The sequence below is a fragment of the Microtus ochrogaster genome, chromosome 8 (assembly GCF_000317375.1).
Source record: "Microtus ochrogaster isolate Prairie Vole_2 chromosome 8, MicOch1.0, whole genome shotgun sequence".
Classification (NCBI taxonomy): Eukaryota; Metazoa; Chordata; class Mammalia; order Rodentia; family Cricetidae; genus Microtus; species Microtus ochrogaster.
The window spans coordinates 27655595-27670828 of record NC_022015.1 but is presented as its reverse complement, the minus strand read 5'-3'; the positions used below and the strand labels follow the sequence as shown (position 1 = coordinate 27670828).

The window sequence follows — 15234 nt, the reverse complement described above, 5'->3', positions numbered from 1 at the left end:
AAAATGAGAAGAGAATAATTAATTGGAAGACTCCAGGCACTAATACAAGTGAGACTCTTGAGGCTTGTAGGTGACTGAGCAAAAATGGGGTGTGATGCTGATCAGGCCCAGTAGAGGTTATGGTGAGGTCTAGGGCAGGAGGTTCTAGGAGCCTGAGTGCACCTATGAGTGCCCCAGACAGTGGTTAGGGACAACAGCAGCCTTCTTTAAGCAACAAGAGCTTGATGTGGCTAGCACAAAAGACTACGAGGTGCACTATCTCTCTATGGCTCATAACCGTTAGGGCGGCAGAACTTTGTGGGCAACCCCACCCACCAGAGTGGCATCACATCAGCGTGACACTGCTGGGATGTCACACCAGGGATGTGGACTCAAGGCCAGCACCTATTGCTCACTGTATGGTGGCTAAGATCAAGAACAAGCTGAGGGCCAAGCTCATTTGAGTAAACTGAAAAGAGAAAGACCCTGTGCATACCCAGGAGGTCCCTGTCTAGGAAGGGACGAGGAGGCTTGCCCATTGGGGGGCAGGAACTAAGAGCAAGAAGTGCCATGTATGGGGAAGGACAGAGGGAGGACATGAAGCCCAGGGGGAAAGGCCAGATATGGGTGTCCAAAGGAGCCCAGGATAGCAGAGGGACAGTACAAACACAGTGATATTGTGATCCTAACTCCTTTTCAGTGAATCCTAGGCAATGTTTGGCAACACTGTGGGGCAGAATGTGATCACCTAATTAACAAATAAGCTACACCAAACTCAAATAAATGGCACTGAACTCAAAGTCATGCCCGCATTTACCGAGTCCACAGAGACAATGTCAGTATTGAGCAGCCAACGCTCTTTTTGTCAGATGTTTACATAACGCAAAATATAAATGAGGAAACAAATGTTATTTTCAATTGGAAACTCATGATACATATGCACACAGTATACACAGCGAAAGATGATACAAACACACACAACTGGTGTTGACACAGCCACTGTACACAGGGCTCTCCCTTGCTGGTCCATGCAAATCTGCCCCTAAAGTGATTAGAAATCAATCCAGGTGGGAACATTTCTCCCGCCATCAACCAAACAAATTCGGCTGCTCCCGTTGAACCCTGGGTGCAAATAATATTTAGAATACAGTATGTGGGCGTCTTAGAAGGAGCAGAAAGTCTAGCTAGGGGAGAGTAGTTGGGAGGGAGCACAGAGCACCACACACAAGCTTCTTGGAGGGCGAATGGTCCAAGATATCTTTCAGGTAAACCTGACCTGGGGAAGAAAATCTAACCCATTAAAGCAAAGCAAGTTTCAATACTATGCCACAAAAAAAAAAAAAGCTAAAGTTTGTTATCTTATTATGAGAAAGTGACAACCCCTGATACGCATGTGTGTCATACACACACACACACACACACACACACACACACACACACACACCCCTCAAACACCTGCGTGGTCTCCAGAGCGAATTGAAGTCTGCCATGTAATGCCCTTATAGAGCCATCACTTAGCAGACGGCACAGCCGGAGAGTGCGTTAGAAGTCTTGACAGGAGGAGAGATACAGTCAGAGGCGCCAGCAGCTGTTTTCTCTACAGACCCACTGAGGGAATATTCTGGGATTTATAGACTAAAAGGCAAAAAGCAAAAGAAATTATATGCATATTCACCTATGTTTTAAATCACAATCTTTATGGTTGGAATGAAACCCCTTGGAGACATGCATAATTGAATCATGTTATAGATATTATTCTTTGGATTCTTTTTCAAGCATTTAACAACATAAAATCCATCCTTGGAAGGCTAGACAGATGGGTTATGGAGGCTGGGGTAGGATTTGAGGCAGAGGCCATACATGTCAAACCTTGCTCTAGCAAAACAGGAGTTGGTACGTCACAAAACCAGACAGTTGTCAGCCTTTAAACCCATGGGTTTCTCCTGTAGATATTTTAAAAGATGCAATAAACATAAAGCTACTTTGAAACATCCCACTCCTCGTGGTTATAACGCAATCAGATTACACACGTCATCCGGGAGCGTCTGTTCACATTCTAAATTTAATTTCAGTGACATCTTGGCTGTAGACGGGTACTGGCTGGTACCATAAAGGCACAGACAGGAGCTCAGTGGTAAACACAGAGGCGTCAGTTCCTATGATCACAAGTACCTCACCATCGGGAAGGCGTCTGATTTGAGGCTTCAGCTATGTGAGGTCAGCGGCCGGGCCCTCCACCCCCAGCCGCTGTTTGTAATGCTCTCCTGTTCTTATCTTGTAGGCTTTCATATCGGACGGGGCAAGACACAGCTAATTGTGACACGTGCAGGAACAGTGCATGTATTATCTATAGGTACGTTAACACTCTCTTCCCACTTTCTTATTTTGACAAATGATGTTTACCCACTAATGAGAGAATCACTGGGACCATGCTGGGAAGATTCCATCAGAGAAAAAAAAAAGTAAAGATCCTTCTTTGGCCATAGTTCTAAGCTATGTCTAAACAGTCATCCTTGTACCAAACCTCAACCCTCACTGCTCAGGTATACAATCCCAGGTTGAAGAAGAGTGTGAACACATTTGTCTTGCAAATGCACCATCCCAGTCTAGGGAGCCAGTATCATTTTGATGGCTTGCTCCCTGGGAATCTATAGCCTGGAGCACAAAAGTGTGCTCCAGCAAAACAGTAAAATCTATGCCCACGAGATGGTATGGATCAAAGGCGCGGATCCACACTGTATAGCGTAGGAGTACATGGTAGGTCCCCTCTGCTCACATCATATGGACAGGTATTCTCAAGGAACTCACAAGGTCTGTGGTTCTCTCCTCCCCTGAGGTAGGATCCCCTCCCAGGAAACTACAAAAGCTTATCATGTGTTTTGTTTTTATATAAACTGTGTAATGAATGACACCCACAAGAATAGATCAGAAACCGTCAGCAGGCAAAAGTTACATTTAGGTCTTGACAATAGTAAGATTTTAAGGCATCGTCAAAACTTGCAGAAATTGCTGTCTTTCTGTCCCCCTCGTGTGTGTGTGTGTGTGTGTGTGTGTGTGTGTAATTTTTACTAACTGTGGCCACAGTGATAGGTGTTAGCTTTGGTCCGTTTGTATACATGAAGAATGAGTTGGAGGGCTGAGAGGGCTCCCGTGATTTGGCTGGCATGAACTGGGCTGCAGTGGTAAGTGCAGACATCTCTGAGATAACACTGAGCTCCTTTCTATTGGGTGTATGCCCATGAGTAATGGCGTAGGCCTTATGGTGGCAGTTGGGGTTTGCTGAGGACAGTTCACAGGGTTTTCCATAGTGGTTGTGGTGGCACACATCCCAACAACAGCATCCTCCTTTCCTCACATCCGGTTCAACAACTAACAGTAGTGTTGTTTTTATAAATTGAGGCAATGTCTCCGTGTGGCTTTGGTTTACATTTCCGGATGGTTAGTAAGCATCTTTCCCTATACCTAATGCTATCTGTATATTTTCTTTAAAAAAAAAGATAATTTTAGTAGCTGTAAAATTATCACAAAAAAGCCCAGTAGTAACTAAGTAGTTCTATATGTCTAAAACTACAGACAGGATTCTCCTTGTTCCCCTATAAAAAAAATAAAATAAAACAACATTGAACAAAATGTCACTACCACTAAACAAAGAGATCACACCTGGACAGAGTAGGAAGGCTTCGGGCCACTTAGTCTCACACTCGTCAGGTCCTGTGCTGAGGTGCTGCAGAGATATGACCATGATAACCCAGGCTGAACATCCCAGATATAGTCTCGGGTCTTTAAAAGCAGAGCTGGATCACATGGAAATATTGTCAGGATGCTGGCAGAAGAAACCACAGCTAGGTATAGGCACTGAGGTTCTGACTCCCCCAGGACAATGGGCAGAATCTGAGGGATTCGTTGGTCATAGGTGGGCATGCATGACTGGTACCTGATGGGTAGGAAGAAGCCAAGGGTGCTGATGGTATCCTGCAATGCATAGGAAAGCCCATGACAATAAAGTCGCTGGGTCCAAGGCGTCGGTAGAGCTGGAGCTGAGAAGGCCCACCATGTTGAATCCATCCTGCACCAGGGTTTTGTAAGAGGCCCAAGTAAAGGGCTAAGGAATGGGCAACAGACAAAGATCCAGGAAGCTCCCAGCAACCCTGGCCAGGGTGTGAGGCTCTCAATTGTTCTTGGCTGCCATCAGTGTAGAAGTAAAAAGAATCAAGCACCATGAGCGGTTTTTCTATCTAGAACTCCATGTTTCAGTTCCAGAGGGAGTGCCTTTCAGATGAGCATGCCTGGTGAAAATTTGTAACCACCTTTCAGATGCACATGCCTGGTGGGAACTTTGTAACCACCTTTCAGATGCACATGCCTGGTGGGAACTTTGTAACCACCTTTCAGATGCGCATGCCTGGTGGGATCTTGGCACTAAGTCCAAACTGTGGATAAGGACTTTAAATCAACAGTGAATGGCTTTAACCAGGACATTCCATTTTTAACTGATGACATTAATAAGACTAAGGCCTGCGAGTGTGCATCAGGCAATTTCTCCCTGGGGTTCAGCCCACTTCCAGCGCCAGAGTTCATCCAGTCTTCCACTGTAACTAGACCGAAGTGGCAGAGACTTCCAGAGAACCTTCATGGGACGAGCATGTTCAGCCTAAAACTACTTAACATTTTGTGGGTGATTGAAAAGAGAATTTATTAGGACACTGTCCAATGTAACTGAAATAATTTAAATAAATTTAGCTCTAAATCCAGGGGTGACTTACATAAAAAGTGATATTAAAAGTGATTTAATGAGTCAGAGAAGGATAAGAATTTGTCTTTCGGGGGAATTAGCCTAGAGTGGATACCACGTTGAATTGGCTCAACCAGCATTCTGCATGAATCCAAGCACATTTGCCAAAGGTCATCCAAAAGAGCAGTAGGTGTTCAGGCACCAGAAGAATGTACCAGAACCTCAGGAAGACTCATGAAATACAAAGGCAAAGGCTCTCTGATCCCTCTGGTTCGCCTGCATAAACCAGCGGGTGCCCATCAGCCCCCAGAGGCCTGTTTATTAACAATAAGATTTGGTGGTACGCATTTTCATAAGCAGGATAGAAAAGAAGCTTTTCCTGCCTTGCAGAGGCTCCATCAGGCCCCGAACAAATGCAGAAGCATCCACAGAGGATGGGGAAAAAGGAGCGCAGCTTTATCTCTCTCTTCCATTCCAGTCAGAGCAAGAAAACACAAACAAACAAACAACAAACTGCAAGGCCAAACATGTAAACACTACTCTGGCTTAGTAAGCAAGTTCTGGAACATTCTGCGTGTTAACAGTCCAGCTGGAGTTCCCACAATCCCTTAAGTCCCTGTTTCATTGAATCTTGTAACTAGTGTTCAATAAGGCATCACTGTTTTTATAAGTGGAACACACAAACTCACCTAACCTTCCCCTCCATATTCCTGTCATTCTTTGTATGGTTTGGTCTAGAGCTAGGGCATCACTATGTAGCCCTGGCTATCCTGAAACTCATGTATAGACCAGGCTGACTTCACACTAACAGGGAGCCACTTGCCTTTGCCTCCTAAATGCTGGGATTAAAGGTGTGCGCCACTACACCCAGCTCCTGCCCTTCTTTATTAGAGATCAAACACAACAGTTCCTCTCACATTGTCTCCAATGACACAAAAGTTGCTTGAGGCTCACGGGAACAAATGTTAAAGACAAGAAAAATGTAGCCTTGTTCATGACCTGAGAACCCACTGTCTTGGGAGAAACCACAGCAACTCTTATCTGTCTGGCATAAGTATGTCATTTCAATTTCAATGATAAATACTGAAATCTTTCACTTATATGCTTTAAGGTGTTGGCTGTCTTTTGCAGTGAGGCCTGAGCATTTCCTCTAAATGTAGATTATCTTGTAGGAGTCATGGCTGCTTCCCTGTCTTGAAAATAATGTCATGCCATGTGACAGAACCAGACCTCAGAGAAGCCTGGGTGCACACTGGAGCTGCCCCTATTCTTTCTGTGCATTTTATTTGATATCTTCCTCTTCCCCAAAGACAAGAATAATTTACTGGTATCTATAATATTCAAGTCACATCATTTCAATTATAAATACAAAGGGCAGAAACAAGTCCAGGAACAAATACAGCATAGTTCTTGGCAAGCAGACAGTTGTAGAACACTGAAGAGTCTGGGATAGAGAGAGAGAGAGAGAGAGAGAGAGAGAGAGAGAGAGAGAGAGAGAGAGAGAGAGAGGCAGGCCTGTCAACTCAATAGCAATAGCCTTGGGTAGGTGTCAGCAACATCACACAAGGAAGACCAATCATGGTTAATGGGGCACATCAGTTAAGGGTACCATCTGAATACAAAAAAAAACCCTGGTACATCATGGGAGACAGAAACTGACTGTCTCTATGACGACAATCTGAGCAAAAGGGGAAAGCTTAGCTCAAGGTCAGGTTCTCGTGGTTTGTCCAAAGCCTGGCTTTAGCACAGAGGAGAAGAGACTGTATTCCTGAGTCGAGCAGCCACTGCCTGCTAGGAGCATGTCTGGGATTGAGGAAGGCTAAAGCAGATTCCAAATTGGGAGATTTTTAAAATGCCACATCGCCATGGTTATCTTAGGAGCCAAAGTACACGAGGGGCCGTGAAAGCTGCCAATGTCCCCAAATTGCAATTTGTCATACCTGCTTGTTGGCAGACAGCTCTACAGGACAATGAACTTGACCCCATCTGTCTCGCATTTAAACACTGGAAACCCAGCTGTCTTCTCCACAGAGCAGAACAAATCCTGTGCATCTAGTAGGGGTTGGCTCAGGGAGGGAAGGAGGGTGTTGTATTCAAGACCAGGCTGCCTGCTTTGTGACGGAGATGGACATGGTCTTGTCTGGATGCCTTTGTCATGTGTGGCAGTACATATCTCGCTATAAAGTCGGAGAATGCCACGGAAATATACACGGCAGGAAAATTACCAAGAGGACAAAAGGTCTTGAAAGCTTCAGGGGAAAGGAGACCAAGCAAAGGTTGGAAGCTTTAGCCTTAGCCTGGAAGCCAGAGCCAGTCTCTCACATCTGCGAGCCCTGGGTTTAGGGCTCAGTTGGTCCCTTTCTGGTGGGTTAGTAGCCATCCACCTTTGAGCCTGCAGAATGACAAAGAATCCTTTCCATCTATGACATGCAAGAAGATGACTATTTACAAACACAAAGCAACAGAAGGGCCTGGGGACTCTAACTGGGCATGTGCACGGGGTGAGTACATGGACAGTTATAAAGCAGCCCCCCCATAGCCTACCCCTCTATTGACAACTGGTTATGCAGATCTAGCCCATAACTGATGTGATGTTCACTGCTCACCAGCTCATTGAAATGCTGAGCACCCAGAAGGTTCTATATCTCCTACAACTGGAAAATTGAGTTGGTTGACATAATCACATTTTCCCCTAAGATGACACCCCTTTGATTGTGATCTGGACCAACTGAGATATTCAGATGAAGAAGAGGTTCTGCATGAAAGAAGATTAAAAGAGATTCGAGTTGGACTTTCCTTTAAGTAAAACTTTTTTTTTTTTGCCTAATCATTCCTACTTCCTTTCAAAATATGCTTTAATTAGTTTAGAAATGCTGTGAGGATAAATGCTGAAATCTTTGTATCCAGCCTATCTGGGGAGCTCCGTTGCCAGACTACTCTGATGTCACCAGTGATTCACCTTGTGTTCAGAGTTGGGTTTCAAAGGGAACAATGAAAGAGGCCATTAGCAAATCCGCCCCTTCCCTCTTTTACTGAACTGGTTAATTCATAAAATAACAACACAGGGAAAGGGGGTGAATTCTAATGGGTGTGCTTTAATGGAAATAACAGTGAGGCAGACTTGATTCAAAGGCTGTGGGGGATAGTACCAAGATGTAAAAGGTAATAATCATGTTGACGCAGATTAATTAAAGAGAATTGTTTCCAGAGAGGAAGTTCTTCTTGAGCAGGGTTAGAACAGACTTCTGGAAGATGCTACCCACTCCTGCTTCATTTCTTTAGTATCAAGGCTACCATAAAAGTGGCCTTAGGTGACATCAGTAATCACTCACTAGGGCAGTGAGTGGGCAGGGTGCTACCAGGAAGGAAGGGAAAGCCCTGACCTACCCAGACCTTGTTTTAGCGCCAGAAGGAGGCTTCTGAGCTGTCCTGTGGGATGTCACACTCCATCATCTGATACAGAGCAGGTATGGAGGAGACAGGATACCACGGAGGGATGCCAGGCAACTCGGAGTCAGGGTGAAATGGTGGCTTGGCTGTGTTCTCCAGAGCTCCCTCTGCTGGAGAGTTAGGAACTGGCAGGTCCCAGAGCATCTCTAAGGATGGTTCCATAGACATAACTGAGGGCTTTCTAGTAGGTGAGTCTCAAGTAGGAAGTATCTTAGGTATATATGTCCTTGCCCAAAATGATAATCAGATTTTAGGAAAGGTGAGGAAAACACTCTTCACGTGGTTATATAGACTAAAGAATATAACCAGTCACAGACACCTGACTGCATTTTCTTATATCATCCCAACTAATTTACCACACATTGAGCACACAAAATACACAATTGCAAAGAAATCCAGATACACAAGAGGACCAGATTGCCAGTGTCGTGCAGAAAGGAGATGGTCAGGATGAGGGAGCAGGACAGCAACACGGCTAATGAAGTCTCATTGTGGAGAGGTAATTGCATTTGTATGCAGAAGCAGTGCCAATCTGAGGCCATCCAGAGCCACTTGGAGCAGCAGTCTCTGCAGCCTGTGTCATCCAACCATTATCTCTTAGTGGAAATACCCTGTCCAGTGTCGCTTCAATTATTCCACTTGTGCATATTAAGTTCTTGAGCAGTATGAGCCGAGGTGGGAAAAATCCGTCTTCCATCTAACATATATTGCTGTGTTATCATTCACACATTTCAAGTGGGAATGGGAGGGGGGTGGGACAGTGACAGAATGGACTCCATGAACAATATCTTATGCGATGTTATCCAAATATAACAAAAATATTTTTTAATAAAATAAATTAAGTCAGGAGAAAAAAAGATAGCTTTGACAGGCCTCAAAATTCTCCTTGAAAATTCCCAAAGCTAATAATCCAATTTCTTTCAGTATTCTCTTAGAATCTAAAAATACACTATCTCTTTTCCCCCAGTATGTAAGGATTTTTAAAAGCTCCAGCAACACCTTGCAGACACTGTGAAACTAACAATGGCACTCAGAATGAAACTGCTCATATCCCCAGGTTTGTTTGTAAAGCAATGGCTTAAATTTTACTCAGGGCAGAAGAACCCACAGCAGCCACAGCCCTCACCTGTAGGTGAAAGTTAAGGCGCTTTTTGCTGAAGTCGAAATCCGCACCAAGGAAGGAGGGAGTTTGTCAGTTTCATTAGGAAATGAATGCCCTGCAGTTTCTAGGTGAATAGGAGGATTCTCTAGGGCCTAAATACAGGATTCAGGCTTGCCCCTAATTCCTGAGTTGGTTTGCAAAAAATCCTCTGAGTAGATTTCAGTGATTTATCTTTAAGGGTACAGTGGTTCCTAGGCCCAATGGGCAGCCTGTTCCTTTAGCCAGGCATCTGAAAAGAGCATCCTGGAAAACACATGGGACCATTCCCAAGACTCCAGAGACCATAAACAAACATTGCTAACACCATTATGTGTACTACCCTAGGCTAGTTGTGGCTAACACGAGGTTGTAGCCTTTGTTCCAGAGGAGCAGAGTTCTGGCCAGGGGCTCAGAGGCAGTCTGCTTTGAGGCAGGCTGCTTTACCAACTCCCAGTGGTGTGTCCAGGAGGCAGTCTATCTGTCTGAACAGAGGAGTGTCCATCTTCAAAATGATAAAAGCAAGCAAGGAGCAGACTATGATTATAACCAAATCCTAGTAACAGGGAGCACACTGCAGTGGATTTTAGAAAGAATGAAAGTCCTGCATTCTCTGAGTTTCGCTGCAGTTACACCCCAAAGAAAGAAAACCATCACTGAAAACAGAATGGTCATGTCTGACTGGCTACCGTCAGGGTCTGTGGCATGGCCATCTGGAAGGATGGGGGTCATGGTTACCAACCATGTGAGGGAAGACAGTTGACTGGACTTTAGAAAGATGTGATGTTGGACACACTAGACGAAAGTGTCACTTAGATGTCCTATGGCGAAATGTTTCCTCTACTGCCTGGAGAGGTGGGTCGAGGATGTGGATAAACAGGACCAGAGAGAAAGGTTTATCTCTCCTTCAGCACACAAGGGGCATGATCTGGAGAGGTCCCTACCCATCAGTTTCCTCTGGACAGCGCTGGTGTTTTCCCATGGGGCTGATGTCTCCATGTCCATACAGCAGTCGCCCTCACTGCCACTTGGTGCTGTACTCAGAACTTTACTTATCCTATCCAAAGGCACAGGATAAGCGCTCCCTCGTGCTCCCAGTGCATTGGCTTCTGGAGCTTGTCCTATATCAATGGAAGACTCTTCATCACCACTTCACAGCCAAGGGAATTCAGGTCCCCCAGGTGACGTGATTTATCCACAGTGTCAGAGCAAGATGTGGAGAGTCACAGATAGCACTAGGGGCTCTGTGATCTAACTCAAAGAGAATTAAAAACAAGAGGCTCAGGATCTGAGGCTCACTGAGCCACAGGGCATCGGCAGGCAGGAGAAATGAAAAACGTGGGGTCTTCCACTTCGGAAAACAAGCAAGTGCTTGGGGGCCATGCTCACCGGCCTTTAACCCTTCCCTGCTGCAGAGTGAGAAGTGGAGAGAGGTTTCAACTGAGGCATTCAATTAAGCCGAGGAAGAGACAAGAGTTGGTAGAACCTAAGTTCTGCGAGAGCTTCAAACGAGGAGGAGGGAGTAGAGAAACACCAGGACCCTATACTGCAACAGCCCATGAAATGGCTAGAGAAGCATTAGGGAGAAAACCGAGCTTGAGTATGGGCTGAGAGAGCAGCCTGAGACTCAGGCAAAGTTTTACTTCTGTAGAAATAGATAGACTAAGCAGGAGAGGTGCTCTGTTGATAAAGTGCAAGCAGAGGGACCTGAGCCCAGCCTCCGAACACACATAAAAAAACACAGGCATCCTGCAAATACTCTAAATCCCAGAACTGGGAAGGTGGAGACAGGCAGATTTCTTGCAGCTCACAGGCCAACCAACCTAGCTTTAGTTGGCAAGTTCCAGGCCACCAGTGAGAGACTGCCCCAAACAGATTGATCTCAGGCCTGTATGATATATATATATATGTGTGTGTGTGTGTGTGTGTGTGTGTGTGTGTATATGTGTGTGTATATATACATATATGCATGTGTGTATATATACATATACACATGTACAGGAACATGTGTACGTATATAATACTTGCACACATACACAAGAAATATACAGAAAATTATTTTATAAACTCATAATTAAGAGTAAGAATATTTAAGGGAAAAGAATTAACCAGAGAAATGAAATGTCTTTGCATTCTTTAATCATGAACCACCAGGAGCCACAGAGAAGTGTGGTCAAGGCATTGCAATAATTGCAGACACAGGAATTCTGCCCACCTGGGAATTCTAATTGGAGGCATTGTTTTGGACGCCTGGAAAGAGAATAGAGGTGCAGACAAGAAAAGGAAAGCTTCAGAGGGGATCAACAACATGCCCTGGGCAACAGCTGTAAACATGGGGCCCATGGATCTTTCTCTTACATTCAGTACAAGGTCTATCCTGTTATCTGATGCCAGAGCCCACTAACCAGAAAACCCTGGCCAGGTCCCAGCACCTATGCAAACACAGAATTCTCCACACTTAATGCCATGCAAAGAAGGAACTCAAAGATGAAAGATGAGGATTTGTGGTCAGGTTGCAGAAGTCGTGTGTAGCTAGGTGGGGTGGGGTAGGGAAACAGAGTGTGGCATTCCATGCTGTGAGCCAGAGAAAAGCACCCAAGCTGGGTAAACAAATGGCCACAAGGAAGGAGGGAATGATCAGATGCTGACACTGCCATCCGCCTACCCATAGGCCTCCCTACACTCTATGTGGCCAACTGACCTCAGAGAGGGAGGACTGGGACAGACCTCTGCGATATCCAGAACCTCTGCTCGTAGCAAACACCCTTTGGCCATTAAGATCAAAGAAACCTTTGCTCTAAGTCAGCCAGAGATAACCAGATTCTTAGCCTTGCAATACCGTCTTCTGTAGTCAGCCATATACTTCAGATCCCAAATAACCCAGTGTCTACTCTGACAACAAGAAACTGCCGGCAGACAGCAGGGGGAAAACACGCGTTTTTGTTACTTAACAGCCAGGGTTTGCCTATCCAGAATGTGGGTGGCTGATACCCACATGTCACCCCCAGGCAGGCACACTGCAACCTGGACAATGCAGAGCAAGCAGTGAGGAGAGGCAGGGCTCGTGGTCACTGTGTCATGGACCCCCCCACTGCCAGGCTTGGGGGCCCTCTCCTATCAAGCCTGCTCAGGGCTACAGCATATTAGATGAGCACAAACGGGATTCTGCTCAACAGATAAAGTCGAGTCATTTCGTTAACAAGAACTCAGATTAGATTACTCCGTGATTACATGGTTCCACGGTGTGATAAATTGGTTAATGACAGGATTCCCAGTGTAGTCGCTTAATGGGAATTCAATAATTACAGGTGCCCACGACTGTATGTTAGCCCAGAAGATGCCAGCCACATGCACTGTTCTAATCACTAAAAGGCTACCTGGGACAGTGGCGATGGTCTTGACGTGGAGGACGTGTTTCGGTATTAGTTTAGCTAAATGTCACATCTCACAAATTCCTGAAAGGCCTTGTTGTCTAAATGTCCAGGCTAAGAATTCTCTAGTCCTTTTCTTTTTGGGCACCAGACTCAACTGTAAAGTCTGCAGTTGACACGTAATAGTGAGAACACAGTCATATTTGAACTATTCACCATAGTTAAGAGATCTTGGGTGTTTGAGAATGTGCTCTTTCTAGAATTCGACAAGACAGGCAATTATCTCTCCTGGAGCTAAAGTAAATGGAAGCTCATTGATGATGAGAGAATTAACTCACCCCTGCTCCCCAGGCACCAAGACAGGATCTCCTACTTTCTCAGGTACCACAGCCCAGACAAGCTAGAATGTCACAATTTCCAAGCATCCTAAGGTTGCCCTGGCACAGCTGTCCCTAGGAGGGGCCTTGTCTCTACTAGCTCATCGAGATGTAACACTTGACGCAGTGGTCTTCAGTTCCTCTTCCTAGAACAAGGAGGCTTTGAACTGACTCCGGAAAGTTGTCCTCCGAATTTCCACATACGTGTGCATACAGGGAAAAACACACACACACACACACACACACACACACACACACACACACACACACACACACACACACACACCTTCCTAAAAAATAAATGAAGAAGAAAATAAGGCTTCTTGTGGAAAATAGCCATAAACTTCCCTTGACATTAAAAAAAAAACCCTCAGTGATATTACAACCTTTGACAATATGAAAAATGGTGTATGGGATTTAAAAACCATATACTGGTATATTCGATAGGTCTTGAACTTATTTTTAAAACTCCAGATAATGTGGCTTTGCTGCTCTGTGTTCCTGAAATGTCAGAATTTGGCTGGGATTAATGGCTCTAAATGGATAGGATTCCATGTTATTATGTTATTATGGATAGGATGGTATTATGTGCTCCCAGGCTAGAGGAAGAATGCTATGAACATTCACTGAAATCTGCGGACATTTAGTCTAGCATCTGGACCACAGGACAGGGTAGAAGACTCCACAGCCCAAGTCCAAACCATATGATCTAAACAACACGGGATGGGAAGAAAAGCTCCTCAGTGCCTCATCATCAGAGGAAACCATGTGGGCCAGGGCATCCCTTCGGAGTGGATTCTAGCAGACCATCACTGCTTACCAAAGATGTCGGGGACAACTCCAGCACTCTGGCAGCCTTCCTCACAGAGGCATCCTAAGGAGCAGCCGATATTCTGAAGCACATCTTCAATCTTATCTTTCTGACACACACATATCCTTGCACATCCCTGCTCCCACAGTGCAATTACAACACGATCTCTGTTGCTTCCTGAAAAGCTGTGCTTGATAACAGCAAGGACCTTTCAGTAGTGCTGAAGAGATAACCGCAAGCCTCCTCCCCACACTCTCCTCCTAGCGGTGGTCCTTAAGAATGCTTGAGACTAGTAAGGAAACTAGTAATAACTGGCAAGAAGGCAGGCCACAGTCATTCGATTCATGGTGCTTTCAGTCCAGAGGCTTCCCTGACCAGTGCTGGCTGCACAGGAAGACACAGCTTGATGCATTATGTGCCATGCGTGTGTATGCATCATGACTTCTGCCAGACTGAGATTTAAATCGTTTGTGTAAGGTGTATGTATGTGCATATTCTGATGACCAGGTGCACATGTGCGCATGTGCATGCATGTGGAAGTCAGGAGTAGAGTCACACCTCTTCCTCTACTGCTCTCCATTCAATTTCAATATCATTTTTGACAAATTGAAGAATTCTGAATCATGTATTTTTTTATCCTATACACCCCTTACCCTATCTCCTCCCAGATCCACTTCACCAACAGAACTTGGTGACCTTTATTTTTTCTTTCCCTACTGATGGAGACCAGCTTGTGCCACCTAAGTACTCTTGGATATATGGTCTTCCTTTCCTCCCAAGGCTCAGGGGCCACTGAGGAAGAGGAGACAGAAGAGTGTAAGGGCCACAGGTAGTAGATGAATACAAGGAAACAGTGTCCTCGGTGCACAACAGGGCAGCTGCACGTAGGAACTCACAGCCATTGAGACAACATCCACAAGCTCTTTGTAAGCTTAAGCCACATAAAACCCCAGCATGGACCAGAGAGAGGGGTACAAAGTCCTTCCCCTAGCTGAGGAGCTACAGGCAAATGGTAGCTACTGGGAGAGTAGTCTCTGGTGAATCTCTATCTTAATTTTACATGCGGAGCTTTCTCTCCAAACCTGGAGCTCACTGATTGCTAAGCTGGCTGGCCAATCTCTGGCCGCAGCACTGGAATTGCAGACAAACACTACTACACCGGGCTCTGGGTGAGCATTCAGGGTTGGTCACACCTTCATGCTTACAGGATGAGCCCTTTATTGGCTGAGCCATCTCCATAGTCTCATGATAAGACTGTGGAACAACTGTGTCCTTTAGATCTCTAAAGGTTTGCCCGTGTGAAAGGATGCTCTTTTCCAAGAACATACTGGGGGGTGGGGAACCAGATCTCTAGGGTCACGCACTAAACTCTGTGT

At 45.4% G+C, this 15234-nt stretch overlaps 2 protein-coding genes across 4 annotated transcripts in view; one reads left to right on the top strand and one right to left on the bottom strand.

Moving 5' to 3' along the window:
* The window catches only part of Dock1 (dedicator of cytokinesis 1), a 503376-nt gene that overhangs the window by 274276 nt on the left and 213866 nt on the right, over nucleotides 1–15234 (bottom strand). The window lies entirely within an intron of this gene.
* Nucleotides 1–15234, top strand: part of Insyn2 (inhibitory synaptic factor 2A) — a 55670-nt gene that overhangs the window by 37640 nt on the left and 2796 nt on the right. The window contains exon 3 of one of the 2 annotated variants that reach the window (XM_005351415.3): nucleotides 2261–2332. The exons of the other annotated variant lie outside the window; for it this stretch is intronic. Coding sequence (XP_005351472.1) covers nucleotides 2261–2332 — 72 coding nt within the window. The remainder of the gene's footprint in view (nucleotides 1–2260; nucleotides 2333–15234) is intronic. 2 annotated transcript variants of the gene reach the window in all.